Genomic DNA, 15,052 nt, shown 5'->3' with positions numbered 1-15,052 from the left:
TTGTGGTCCTTTAACTCTTCCGTATAAGTTTTCAAATCAGTTTTTCAAGGTCCTTAAAACATTCATATTGAGGTTTTTATTGGAAGTGCAATGACTTTACGGAGTGTTACAGATAACTTAATCTTTATGATATTGAGTCCTTCCATCCATAAGCATGAATCTGATCTATCTTGTATTAAATCAGGTCCTATGTTATACTCTTAAATAACATTTTGTAATTGTCTCCATGAGTCCTGCTCGTATTTTACTGGATTTTATTCCTAGAGATCACTGCTAATGTGAATGTTATCTGTTTTTGTTACATTTTAAAATTGATTATTGTTGGTGTATAGAAATCTACTGATTTTTACAGGCTTATCTTGTGTTTAGTTCCAATGGCTTGCCCGTCCATCTTTTTTTTTTTTTTTTAGACAGATATATCTTCTACAAACAAAGATAGTTTTCTTTTTCTTTCAAATTTTCATACTTTTTAACTTATAGCATCACATGGTTCCTCAAATAGTGTTGAGTAGTAATAGTCATAATGAGAGGCATCCTTGTCTTGTTCCTGACCTTAAAGAGTTTCACCATTATGATGTTGGTTGTAGCTTCTTATTAGGCAACTGTAGCAGACATTTTTAGTACCCAGAAAAGTTCACTATAGTTCAGCTGCACCTATGGTGAACATCGTTGACTCATGCTAACAATATCTCACCTCAAGCATATGCCATATATCTCTGGGGTTTTGTTTTAGTTTTTTCGTTTTTAGTTTTACCCGATGGACTTCTCTGCAATAGTCGGGCTTTTCAAAAACCATAGAAGTCCACTCAGTCCTTGTGTGGGGATACTACATAGAAGTGCTGGGCTAGAGGTCACCCCTGAATCAATGGTGAATGGGAGCTCAAGGATGGATGTCCTGGCTTCTAGTCTTTCCTTCCTCTGATGGACGATTTTTTCTATGCTTCTAAGGGTCTCAGTGGTATTGAGATGTTGTGGCTTATAACAGTGATATTGATAACACATTTATATTGGCTTACCTTCCTTGCTTGTTTCATTCTCTCTGCGACCTCACTGCTGCCACCTGGAATCACCTCTCAAATAAAGTACTCAATACTTTGTTACTTGTCTGAAGCTTTGTTTTCAAGGAACTTTAAAAGAGTGTCTCTCTATTTTGTAGATTTTATCATGAATTTCTAGTGAATTTTACTGAATATGTTTTCTATCACATCTGTGAAGATGATCCTATGTTTCTTTTTGTTTAATTAATGTGGTCAATTACTTCAATAAAATTTCTTGATGTGGAAACACCTTTTCATTTGGGGGGATAAAAATCCTTCTAGTCAAAATGTGTTAGTTTTGTTTCATTGTTGGTTTCTTGGCTTTTGGATTTTCTTTTTTTCCTGCTGGATTTGATTTCCTAATATTTATTTAGGATTTTTGAATTTGTATGTATAAGTGAGACTTGGCCATACTTTTCTTTCTTTATATTATTCGAATCAAGTCTTGATATAAATTTGCCTTTTCTCTTTCATTTTCTAGGATGACTTGCATTAGAAAAGGATTATGTATTCTTTGTAGATTTAGTGTAAAGTCACATAAGCCTGAAGTCTTTTTTTTTAGGTTGAAGGAAAGAGAGTAAGACTTCAAATAACAGATTAAATTTTAGTGGTTATTATTTTATTTTTTATCTTCTTGAGGCCATTTTGATGACTTATATTCTTCTAGAAATTTTTCCATTTCATTTAAGTTTTTAAATATATGGGCATCAGTTTAATTTTTCAAAATATTTATTCTAGTCTAGTTTTTAAATTTCCTACTGAAATGTAATTTTGCTTTTTTTCATTTCTAATGTTTTCGTGCTCTCCTTCCTTTTGCCTTTGTCCATCTTGCTAGTGCTTTCTCTTTTCATTTAGTGTTTTCAAAGAACCAGCTTCTCATGGTGGTTTTTTTTGTTTGTTTTCTGGTTTATTAATTTCCCCCTATCTTGATCATATTCTGGGTTAGTGGCTTTATCTGCTTCTACCTACTATTCCAGGTATACAGCTTTACATCAGCCATCTCACAGGCTGTGGTCACATATTCTTCCAGCCCAGCTGCATTTTTATTTAATTTATGCTTTGAGAATTATACTCCCAACCACTTTTGCCAATTCTCTGACCCAGAATCCAACAATTATATACCTTTAGCCCTCATCACTGCATTTTGTTTCTATTCAGATATGGTCCATGAGGATTTGTATCTTGCTTTGGAATATAGCTATATTTTAATTGTTTTCTTTTATTATATTTTATCTATCACGCGCTGCCACATATTTTGGGAGTGGTAGTTAAAGTATAAACTCACGGTACCATCTTGACTAAAAAAACAGGCAACTACAGTTCTAATTCTTTTTAGAATTTAAAACTGTTTAGAAAAACAAATAACTTTGTAGTTCCTAGAGTAAATTTTAACTAATTCTATTAACAAAACTGATCTCTTTTTTCCCCTTGGAATGTTTAAAAAACTAAAATGAAGCTATATCTGTTTAGAATATCTACTTAGGAAGTATGTAAGAATGAAGGATGAGAACCTCAACAAAAATCCAAAAACAAATGCTTAGCCCATTGGCCCAAGGATGGGTCTTGAGCCTATCTTACACACAACAGTTTGTACCTCCCCCTAAAATCCCTTTTTTAAGACATACCTCCACAGTCTCCAAATGGAAAAGCTTTAGGTATCTATATATTTCATGTCACTTTCCTCCCAGAAACATGAGCTGAGGATGACCCAGCAGGAGCTTCAGTTGCCTTACAAATGTGTCCACATCACCATCTTCTTAAAGTCCCCATTAACCCCCTCATTCCTTGGAGATAGGGGTTGGAAAGTGAGAGTGGGAAAGAGAAATGGGAAAATGCTAGCTGTGGTATTTACAGAAGGCCTAGGGCAGGGAAGTGGGAACAAAAAGAAATTAGGGATGAGAGCCAGTGGTTAGAGTGGAAAGAGTACTGACTCTGCCCAGTGAGCCCAGGGAGAAACCTGGGGCCAATCCCTGGTTCCCACGCCCTCCCCCACTCCAAGGCTGAGCCAGCACAGCTCCACAGATCTGACTTGGTATTCTGGTTCTGTGCTTACGAGCTCTGTGACCTTGGACATGTTGCTTAATCTTTGCACTCCTTTCCTTATCTGCAAAATGGAGATAATAATACTTCCTTCACAGGATTGTGTTCTACACTCCAGAGAACTAGAGATTTCCCGCCTTTCTGGGAAGACCATGCATTGATTCACTTATCTCCATGGAGTAGGAATTGCAGTATTCCAAAAAAAAAGGGCAAGCAAAAGGGTTTTAATTCTCAGCATTCTCTATCAGATGTGGTGCTAGTGTCCAGATATTACGCACAATGCTTCTGCCCCCTTCCCAGAGGGTCTATTTTGCTGGGCCCTAGAGTTAGGACAGTTCACTTGGCAATGGGGCTTATGACAGAGATGTACACCAGCTGAGCTTCTGCCAACCTTAACAGTGACCTGACGGGGGGAGGGATGACAGGAAGTGGAGATGCTTTTCAACCCCTCTGTCAATTTCCTTAGGGCAGAAATCAGGGCTTATGGTGACATCGAGTAACTGCTCTCTGATTCATTAGGGGCAAGTTGTTCTCTATGGTTTGTGACCTATTCCTGCGTCACAAATTGCCAACCAAAACTTATCATCTTAAAACAACAAGTATTGATTATTTTACACAGTTTCCAAGAGCCAGGAATTGGGGAGCCACTTTGCTGGATGCTTGTGGCTGCAGGTCTCTCGTGAGGTTTCAGTCAAGCAGTGGGCAGGTCTGCAGTCATCTGAACTCTCAGCTGGGGCTAGGGGATCCCCTACGAGCTCACTGATGTGGCGGTTAGCAGCAGATTTCAGTCCCTCGCCACACGGGTTCTTCTGTAAGGCTACTCACAGCATGGTGGCTGGTCTCCCCCATAGTGAGCGAGGAGAGGGAGAGAGAGAGAGAGAGAGGGAGACAGACAGAGGAGAGCTGTAGAAGCCAGAGTGCCTTTTATGATCTAGCCTTAGAAGTTGTGCACCAACATTTCCGCTTTATTCTATTCATTAGAACCGAGTCACTAAGTCTAGCCCACACAAAAGAGGAACTATTAGGCTCTACTTCTTGAAGGGAGGAGTGTTAAAGAATTGTGGGCATATTTTTATTAAAACTTTTAAAAATTCTTTTTTAAAATTTCAGTTTATGGAGGTATAATTGACATATAAAATTGTAAGATACTTAAGGTCTACAATGTGGTGATTTAATATATGCATACATTGTGAAAGGATTCCCCTCATCTAGTTAATTAACATATCTGTCACCTCACATATTTATCTTATTTTTTTTTCTTTTGGTGAAAACATTTAAGTTCTACTCTCTTAGCATATTCCAATTATACAATACAGTGTTATCAACTATAGTCGCCATGTTTTACATAAATCCTCAGATCTTATTCATCTTATAGCTGAAAGTTTGTACCCTTTGACCAACATCTCCCCAATTCTCCCACCCCCAAGTCCCTTGTCATCACCATTCTACTCTGTTTCTACGAGCTCAACTTTTTTAGTTTCCACATATAAGGATATCATACAGTGTTTGGCTCTCTCTGTCTGACTTATCTCACTTAGCATAATGTTCTCAACATGTCCACCCATGTTGTCACAAATAGTAGGATTTCCCTCATTGTCATCGCTGAAATAATATTCCACTGCATACATATACCACATCTTCTTTACCCACTTACCTGTTGATGGACACTTATGTGGGTATATTTTTTAAACCACCACAATGATGGAAAATAAAAATGTAAGCAAGCATGACTTCTAAATCATAAAGGCAGGGGATTTGCTGCACGTTCTCCTTGTTGCAGGTATGCAACCTATTTCTTGGAAGGCGTACACAGACTCTAGTGATTTAGTGACCCTTGCTTAACAATAATAGACAAAGCTAAGATCTATTAATCTCACCTGCTTTCCTGGAAAGGAAAATTGTTGTGGACCCCACATAGGAATATTTCTCAAGGGTCTCCCATAACAGACCATTGTAAGGATTAATTGGGATAATGAATGTAGTGTCTGACCGCTAAGAATTGTTCACTAAATAGTAGCTGTTATTATCCTGTCATCAAGCCTAATTGACTACACCTTTGAAATCTCAGGCATCTTCTCATTTAATGTATTATCCCCACTTGTCCTTGATTTCATCTGAACTATCAGACAGAATCCTTGCTTCCCTACTGTTTTTCTTTAAATCTTAATCATAGGTTATGTTTTATAGACACTCCATTCACTCATTGAGCCAATCTACTAACAGCCTGACACTCCTGAGATGAGTCAGTGAAACTCTGAGCCAATTTGACTGAGGAGAAAATAAGGAAAAGGAAGATTTTAAAATATTATCCAGCCATAGTGGGAAAATTTTAATTATACTGGCATGGTTTTATACAGAATGGAAAGAGGGCAATTGATATAAAAAATGAGCTTCCCTCTCAACTTTAAAAAGATGCCTTTTTCTCTTTTGATGAAATATTGAGTCATTCTATCTCTGGCAATATTTTCATGGGTAATTGAGTCTGTAGTTCATAGTCTAGTTCTGAGCCTAGCAATGACATCTGCTTGAGTATTTTAGCAATTAAATTGATGCTTTACACAAAATTTCCTTCCAAATAAGATTTTTTAAGGCCTACTTGGAACTCCTGGGTGATCTATTGTGTTCATATTGGGGGTACTATAACTGTTCAGTGTGTGTGCATTTGGTTTATAAAATGTTGTGTAAACGCTGAGTGCCAAGATTCATTGCTGCTGTATTTTTCTGTGTCCAGCATAGGCACAGAATGTTTCTTTCCTCAGTGAGATGAAGTAATGGTAGGTCTTCAGGGAACCATCGTTCCTTTAGATTCAATTCCTTCCCTCTGACCAGGTCACTGACAGCTTTTCAAAGGAATTAATGATTAACAGCTGTCAACCCAGGGTCTCCCAGACCCATTCTTAAGTAATTCACAGGTCTCCTTCCTAGAGTCACACTGTGGTTTCTGCTGTGCTGTGTTTCAACTTTTATCTTCCCTTGAATTTATGATCATCCACTTTGAAAACACATGTTATCAAGAATTTCAGGGTATTCCTCTGTACCAAACAGAAGCAGTTAGCTCTGTGGTTAAGAACACAGTCTCTGGAGCCAGGATATCAAGTCATTATTATGCTACTTTCTAGCTATGATATCTTGGGCAATATAACTTTTTTGTCTCTTGATTTCTGCATCTTAAAAATAGAATGTCTCTTGTACCACAATGTTCATTGCAGCACTATTTACAATAGCCAGGACATGGAAGCAACCTAAATGTCCATCGACAGATGAATGGATAAAGAAGATGTGGCACATATATACAATGGAATATTACTCAGCCATAAAAAGAAAGGAAACTGAGTTATTTGTAGTGAGGTGGATGGACCTAGAGTCTGTCGTACAGAGTGAAATAAGTCAGAAAGAGAAAAACAAATACCGTATGCTAACACATATATATGGAATCTAAAAAAAAAATCGTTCTAATGAACCTAGGGGCAGGACAGGAATAAAGATGCAGACATAGAGAATGGACCTGAGGTCACGGTGGGGGGGAAGGGTAAGCTGGGACGAAGTGAGAGAATAGCCTTGACATATACACACTACCAAATGTAAAATAGATAGCTAGTGGGAAGCAGCTGCATAGCACAGGGAAATCGGCTCGGTGCTTTGTGACCACCTAGAGGAGTGGGATAGGGAGGGTGGGAGGGAGGTTCAAGATGGAGGGGATATGGGGATATATGTATATATATAGCTGATTCACTTTGTTATACAGCAGAAACTAACACACCATTGTAAAGCAATTATACTCCAATAAAGATGTTAAAAAAATAAATACATAGAAAAAAATAGAATGTCTCTTGATTTCTTCTTCTTAAAAATAGAATAGAATAGAAAGGCTTACTTTAAAAATGAAACAGTTAATACATGAGAAACACTTAAAACAGTTCCTGGCACTGTAAGTGCCAACTCTTATCATTATTATCCAAAGGATGTGGATCATGGTGACTGTAGACTCTGGTAAATACATTAGGAGAATTTTTATTAAGTGAAAACTTACAAATGAACTGTTTTACTGGGTATATCCAAGTTAACTCTGGCAAACTAAACCGTGGAAACAGCACTAGTCCAGAGAGAAACGTTAAATTTCTTCTATCACAAAGAGGTCCCTGCTCTGATTTTAAATTACATACTAGGGAAATAAGATTTGAGGTACAGTGGGTGTATAGAAAACCAGAAAAGTATCTCAGCATCGCTTAGGGGCAACAATCTGAGCCAGAATAACCAGTATTCTAGCATTGATTCTTCTTCAAATAGAGGATTCAACTGCCTTTAATTTGGAAGGACAGACTACTGGGCAGAATGTGTGTCAAGCCAGCCTGCAGCTGGTTGATTTCTCTGCTGGCCACTCCATGTGTTGCTGCCTTCTACGTGCACCATGAAATGGCCCTGTGACTATGGCAACAGGATTGCTTTCCCCCAGCAATACCTACTCAGCATGACCCTTGCAGCTGATGTAGTGAGAAAGACTGTCTGGGACAATTTTCCTTTAAAAAAATGTGACTTCTTTATGTAATAAGCACTGAAGGATTAATGAAGTTCTCTTCAACATATTATATAATATTCAGTACATTATACACCCTTATATTCCAGAAACACAGTATACTGCTCCAAACGTACCCAGCACAAACTAATCTAGTTGGCCTATTAACTCACTCTCTCCCCAAAAGTGTAACCACCTGGAAGCCATACCTAGATGCTGCATCTCATCTGCAGAAATGAACTTATGGGATACTTCAAAACTTGCTTGCTAGTTTGAGTCTACCATATCCAACTCAGGAGATGTTCCAGTAGTTTGTGCCTATTTTAAGTCTAGTTCTACTGTGATCTCATCCATATTGCCCACTTCTTATTCCTCTATTATTTGTTTATTAAATAATAAAATTTAAGCATCACCAGTATATTAATTATACTAGTGGTCCCAACTTAGCTGTGCACCAGAACACATGGGAGCCTTTAAAAATTAGATTGCAAGGGGGCTTCCCTGGTGGCACAGTGGTTAAGAATCCTCCTGCCAATGCAGGGGACATGGGTTCGAGCCCTGGTCCAGGAAGATCCCACATGCTGCGGAGCAACTAAGCCCGTGCGGCACAACTACTGAGCCTGTGCTCCAGAGCCTGCGAGCCACAACTCCTAAAGCCCGGGCTCCTGGAGCCAGTGCCCTACAACAAGAGAAGCCACTGCAATGAGAAGCCCACGCACCGCAACTAAGAGTAGTCCCCACTCACCACAACTAGAGAAAGCCCGCATGCAGCAACAAAGACCCAACACAGCCAAAAATAAATAAATAAATAATAATAAAATAAAAAAAAAAAAGATTGCAAGATGCACTACAGACCTGTATCAATATTCAAGGCTAGGATTCAGCAAGTTTGTATGGTTAACAAACATCCCAGGTGATTTCTATACAGCCATTCTATGAACTGGTTTGGGGAACAATCATCTTAAGAAATTATAGGCCAAACCAAAAATTTTAATTAGGAAAAGCTCTACTAACAACCATCTTAAGAAAAACGGAACACAAAGAAAAGGAAGAGTAACTTCAGTTTTCAAATATTTCATTGGCTACCCAGAAAAAAGTATACTATCCTTTGCTCTCTTCATAGTCATAAGGTTATGGCTGATTCTTATGACTTTTCTACCAATCTAATGCTTTTGAATTCAAAGTTCTTCTCCTGGGAGACTGATGCTCACTTTTATTACCCCGTTATTATCATTCCTATTTTGCCAATTCAGATGCAGAAGCTGAATTCAAGGTCATGTCACTGGTGAATATGGAGATGGACTAGGAACCCAACCACTGGCTCTCCAGCCAGACCCAGAACTGGCTAACTCTGTCGTTTGGGCATGCAGATCTATCTAAGTGAGTCAACACACAAAACCTGCAGGCATGCAGTCAGAGCTCTAAGGTTACCTTTGTCAAACAAGGCATGACATGTATTAGCAGTTCTCTCTGGACTCCATGTGTCAAGCATAAGAGCACTATTTAGCAGTCACTCCCCGGGTCCAAATCAGCTGAAATTCAAGTGAAATTCAGATTTGGCAGGTTTTGGTGGCGATTTTAGGACTATAGTAAAGATATCCTCAAAAGGAGAGTACAATACCTTTTTGTGGAGTATCTTCTTTAACTTTGGTAAGATTAGAAGTGCTGTTTACCTCTGTGCATCAACGGAACTCTGTGAAGTCATGGATTCCTCCCGGTTGAGGTCCAGAGCTAACAACTACTGACTTTTTTTTTTTTTTGGTGGTACGCGGGCCTCTCATTGTTGTGGCCTCTCCCATTGCGGAGCACCGGCTCCGGACACGCAGGCTCAGTGGCCATGGCTCACAGGCCCAGCCGCTCCGCGGCATGTGGTATCCTCCTGGACCGGGGCACCAACCCGTGTCTCCTGCATCGGCAGGCGGACTCTCAACCACCACGCCACCAGGGAAGCCCAACTACTGACTTTTAAACTATACAAAATCAACGTATGTAGCAGTACATCTCTAAGAATGGCTGTTAGTAATGCAAATTTCAGTTAAACTTGTTAGAGAATAACTGTGAGTCATGTAGGTTTTCAAACCTGTTTTTAATAATGGTGAAACAAGCTGATTGCACTTGGGCAAGGGGTACTTTATTTTATTTACTTCACATTGGAGCTCTTGATCCTGGCAAGTTTAAATGAACCTAAAAGGCTTCCTGAACCATGGTCAAGCCCATAGGGAGAAATTTTGCATATGTCTCTGTAAATGGGCAGATTCCTCTGTAAATATAGCATGTGATTGAAGCTCCCTGGGTGGAAACAGGAGAAGAATTAGCCAGAGAGGAGGCACCTGTGAATTTTGCGGGTGAGACTCAGATTAGTTCCAGTTACTAAGCTCCACTGTGAAGAGATGCGGGCTTCTTTTTCAGATGCTAAGGCTGTTCTGGATTTCTAGGATAACTGGGTCCAAAACATAGGACATAAACGCCCCTCTCTTTAAGATAAAGGCCTTCTCTAATTCAAAGCCATGACTCATAAAGACATTCCCCAGGGTAAAGTCATTTCATTAGGAAAGTGAAATGCTGAGCCATCTGGATGGATTTGAGTTACCCGGAGGTATAATTTGCTGCTTTGGAAGATTCCTCCATAGAGACCACATCTGGGGATTCCTTTATTCACATAAAAACAGAAAAGTACCTTTCTCTAGATAGGACCAGCCCGGACCTTCTCGGTATTTGCATATGGCTTTGAGGGCAGAACGGGCTAGTCTTTTTCCTCACTGCATCCGAGGTCGGCCGTGTCTTCACCTTCCCTGAGAGTCAGCTGATGGATCCCTCACTCGTCCGAGGAGGAGGGGATGGGCTCCTTCTTGCAGCTGCGGTGCTTGGCTCGGTGTCGTTGGAGGTGGTTGGAGCGGGTGAAGGCCTGGCCGCAGTCCTCACACCGGTAGGGCCTCTCCCCGTTGTGCACCCGAATGTGCTGGGCCAGCTCCGAGGCAATGCGGAAAGCCCTGCCGCACTCGGCGCAGAGGAAGCCCTTCTTCCCGGAGTGGATCTGTTGGTGCCGCTTCAGGGTGGAGGAGCGCGCAAAGGCCTGGCCACACTGCGCGCAAGGATAGGGCCTCTCGCCCGTGTGGATGCGCTGGTGACGCGCGAGGCGCGAGGGCTGCGCGAAGGCCACGCCGCAGTCGGCGCACTTGAAGGGCCTCTGGCCCGTGTGCAGCGTCTGGTGCTCGATCAGGTTGGAGGATTTGGTGAAGCACTTGCCGCAGGTGGGGCAGGGGAAGGGCCGCTCGCCCGAGTGCACGCGTTGGTGCTCCATCATCCGACTGGCCACGGCGAACTCCCGGTCGCAGGTGGGGCAGCGGAAGGGCTTCTCGCCCAGGTGCGTGCGCTGGTGGCGCAGCAGCGACAGCGGCTTGTTGAAGGTCAGGCCGCACTCGGCACACGGGAAGGGCTTGTCGTTGCTGTGCATGTTGCGCTGGTGTTTGCGCAGGTCGGAGGAGCGCACGAAGGCCTTGCCGCAGTCCGGGCAAGGGTAGGGTTTCTCGCCCGTGTGCGTGCGGATGTGCTTGCGGTGGTCCGAGGACCAGGTGTAGGCTTTGTCGCAGAAGGGGCACCGGTAGGGCCGTTCGCCCGAGTGCACGCGTTGGTGCTGCTGGAGAGTGCCCCGGTGGGAGTACACCTTCCCGCACAGCTCGCACGCGTAAGGCTTGGCGCCCGGCGGCTTCTGGAAGGCCCGCCCGCCCCGCCGGCGCTTGTGGGGACACGCCTCCCTCTGCCCGCCCTCCCCGGCGCCCGCCGGGTTCTGGTCCTTAAAGCCTTTCCGCACTTTGGCCAGCGCCTCCCCTGCCAGGTTGGCCGGGGTGGCCGACCCCTGGGCTGGTATATGTGTCTCCTGCGTGGAGGGGTCCCAGCTGCCCGCCGCCTTGGGGACACACGCTGGAGAGGAGCTGTCTGGGGACTTGTCTATCCCTTTCTGTGCACAGAAATACCTTCCAGAACCAGGGAAGTTGGATGGGACACCTAGAGCAGCGTCCAGGTTTGCCCTCCAGTCTCCATCATTGCCAGCAGGTAATGGGTCCCTAGGAGGTTGCATCTGACCGAACCCCTTGTGTGAGAGGCTCCTGGGGAGGGCACTGGGAGTTGGGCTTGCTCTGGGGGAGTCCTGAGTCAGGGTGATCTTTGACTCATCTCTTTCCCAGCTGGCCTTCTTCCTAGGCATTGCCATGGGTTTCTTCCCCAGGACTCCTGCACTGAAGGAGTGAGAGAATTTCTCTTCCTTTTTGCGGAACGGATGCTGCCGTGGCAAGTCAGTGTTGTCCTGAGTCCCTTGGGAGCTGAGCCTTGAATGGGCCTGCTGACCAGTGTCACCAGTATCCCCTTTGTCTCCTGCCTGTCCATGGTCCTCATCCTCACTCTCCAAGTTCAGGCACAGCATCCGGGGGTCATAGCTGCAGAGAGGAGATGCCTCACCCTGTCCGTCCTGGGGGTCCACCTGTGCCATATGTGCAGGCCCTTCTATCCCTGCTTCTCCGACACAGACCTTTACTTGGCTCGGGACACCTGCAAAAAGGAAAATCACAAAGAATGGACTTAATCACCTTCACGGCCACAGGGACTGAGTTCTCACTACAGATCTGTGTCCAGCTGGTAGCCGTTCCAGCCACATTGCTGCCCTTCGCAGGCGAAGGAGGACCTGGGCCCTGCTGAGAACTCCCCAGTCACCCTTAATCCTTGGGAGGTCGCACTTGCCCGAAGCCCCAGGAGACAATGCTGTCAGGATGGCAAGCGTGGGGCATTTGTGGAGTGCCAGCTGTACCCTGCCCTGCCCTTCCCAGGGGCTCAAACACCAACTGCTAGCCAGGTGGGTTCTCTGTGAGCCTGGGGAAGAGAGAGGGCAGGAAGCAAGGTCTGGTCCTCCTCGGACCTCTTAAACTGCCGTCCTGGTCGGGAAGCTGAAAATCAGGCCGGCTCTTGCCATTTCTGCCAGGAGTGCAAGCCTGCCACCTCTTTTTTTTTTTTTTTTTTTTTTTTTTTTTCAGTACGTGGGCCTCTCACTGTTGTGGCCTCTCCTGTTGCGGAGCACAGGCTCCGGACGCGCAGGCTCAGCGGCCATGGCTCACGGGCCCAGCCGCTCTGTGGCATGTGGGATCTTCCCAGACCGGGGCACGAACCCGTGTCCCCTGCATTGGCAGGCGGACTCTCGACCACTGCGCCACCAGGGAAGCCCGCCTGCCATCTCCTGATGGTGGCAGCTGGGACTGCTTCCCAGGCACTGGACTGCGTGGGCCACCCCTTCCAAAGACAAGGACCAGCTCCTGGGAGAATGGGGGGTGAGTCAGGAAGACACCAGCGTGTTCCCAAGAAGAAACCCAGCTGCCTCTCTCTGCTTAAGGGGGGCTTCTCAGGCCTTTGCAGTGAAGAACCCCCTGCTGCTGGGCGGGATAGACACATGCACCCAGGGAGAAAGGGATGCCCACCAGCAGCTTGAACTACCTCTGAAGTATTGCTTCATCTCAAATGTTCATGAGAATATAGATTCTATGTCATGTCTGTTTTAACATGAAAATCGTGTTTTAAGTTACCTTCAGTTTAAATGTTTAACTTTTCCCCAGGTGTGCTGTATTTATCCCATGGCCTCATGTATTCCTGGCATACCCCCATATGCTCCCACAGGTGTACATACCCCAACTTGAAAAGTATGGACTTAGGGTTTTGACAGCAAGCCATGAGACAAGGGAGGCTTTGAGTTGCATTTTCTGATTGATTTTATTTTAGCTTGAAGATACAAAGAAAGCCTGCTGGGGTTGGTTAATAAGGATTGTTTGTGTGAGTTTTACAGGAGTTGCTGGAGTGAGAGACAGGTTACTGAGGGTCTCTGTGGAGGCCAGGGTGGGGGGTGGGGAGTGGGGCAGGATGGGGTGTAGGTGGGGGGAGGAGCAATTTCTGACCCGAGGGCTGAGTTTGCTTTGCTCTGGAGGGAACCTTCTGAGAATCCCAGAGAGCAGTATTACTAGCAGTTCCATTTTCTGGACAAATGTTATGAGCCAGGCAATGCGCTGAGCATTTCACAAGCATGACTTCCTTTCATTCTCCCAGCAACCTTTAAGATAGATGCTATTACTATTATAGTATCCTCTCCATTTTACAGACCAGAAAACTGAGGTTTCAAGAGATTACTCACCTGCCCAAGGTCACACAGCTCCTAGACAGCAGCCGTGGGGTTTCTGACTTCAAGGGGCTGCCCTAGCTCCCCGATGTGGCCTCCACACTGAGGCCCTGCCCCGGGGCTGGGCCCTGCCCAAGAGCAGCCGCAGCATCCTGGGGTGGGGACAGCCGCTGTTTTCTGAGGCATCAAAGCCCCTTGTGTTTTCTGGGCCAAGACACCTTGGCTACAGGGCCTCACGGCTGGGCTCCTCCCTGACCCTGTTGACCCAAATTGCCCTGCACAGGAGAGGGAGGCCAGGCCTTTGCCTGAGGTGGTTAGGCGTATGAGTCACTGAGTGTTTGCTTTCCGAAAGCCGCTGCACCCTCCGCCCACCTTCCACACCTCTCAGAGGGATAGGCTCTTGGTGTGGCTCCAGCGGGCTCCTCTTCAGGGCGGGAGGCGTGCCATCATCCCTCAGCAAGACGGATTCATTCATTCGACAGATGTTGACCAAATAGTCAAAATCGTATGCCTGTGGGTCGACAAACATCTCTGAGCCTGGTTCTCTTCGTCTGCAGGATGGAGATACTGCCCCTACTGTACAGTGTGGGGCACGCTCCTGCACACATGGCTGGCACTCAGTGACTGGGCCATTGTCACTCGTGCTATCTCCTCTGCACCGCAGTGGGACTCCTGGGAGGTGTCTAGGTGGATGATCTTCACAGCTTGGTGGTCAAGGTTCACACAGTAAGGTCGTGTCCTGCTATATTAGCCCCTGTCTCACCAAACTGCCCTTCCCCCAGCTCCTGCCCGATCACAACAAGCCCAGTTACTCTGTGTGGGCTGGAGGGAGGGGAGGGGCAGCGACGGGGAGGACTCCTCACTCCCTCCTTGGATACAGAAGCCATAGATAAAGGGAGGACACAGTGCAGTAACGACTGGAGTCCAGCATCTCATGTCCCTTTGTACCCGAAGCCCAGGGATCACTCCCTCCCTCTGACCCTTCTGCTCTAACCCCATAACACGTCAGAGTGTAGCTGGCGTACCTCTTGGCAGGAAACCAAGTTCGACATATTTTCAGCATAGTGGTTCTTAGAGAGTGGCTGTGTGTGTGTGTGTGCGTGTGTGTGTGTGTGTGTGTGTGTGTGTGTGTGTGTATAGAGGAGACACAGCACTAACCAGCTTACTATGACTCACTGAGGCCGATGTGCCTGCTCAGGGACTGTGATCTGCCAGCAGGATGGCAAGGGGACGCTGGATTTGATTGAAGCAGGTTCCAAGGCGTCTTTCTTTCTCTGGGACAACACGCCGTGCATGCTCACAGAGAGCTGT

The 15,052-nt window shown here is 45.1% G+C and overlaps 1 protein-coding gene across 1 annotated transcript; it reads right to left on the bottom strand.

The window, feature by feature from the left end:
* Positions 1–10,405: 10,405 nt before the first annotated feature.
* On the bottom strand, positions 10,406–12,076 carry ZNF648 (zinc finger protein 648). The gene has a single exon (XM_060088707.1). It carries the CDS (start codon positions 12,074–12,076, stop codon positions 10,406–10,408), a length of 1,671 nt encoding a protein of 556 aa, XP_059944690.1.
* Between the last annotated feature and the right edge of the window lie 2,976 nt (positions 12,077–15,052).

This window comes from Mesoplodon densirostris, chromosome 2 (assembly GCF_025265405.1).
Source record: "Mesoplodon densirostris isolate mMesDen1 chromosome 2, mMesDen1 primary haplotype, whole genome shotgun sequence".
NCBI classification, from domain to species: domain Eukaryota; kingdom Metazoa; phylum Chordata; class Mammalia; order Artiodactyla; family Ziphiidae; genus Mesoplodon; species Mesoplodon densirostris.
The sequence above is the reverse complement of the archived record's forward strand: the minus strand, read 5'-3'. Positions and strand labels throughout refer to the sequence as shown.

What these genes read in the sequence shown, in the direction of transcription:
- ZNF648 (XM_060088707.1), bottom strand. Translation starts at nt 12,076, where the DNA reads ATGGCACAGGTGGACCCCCAGGACGGACAGGGTGAGGCATCTCCTCTC.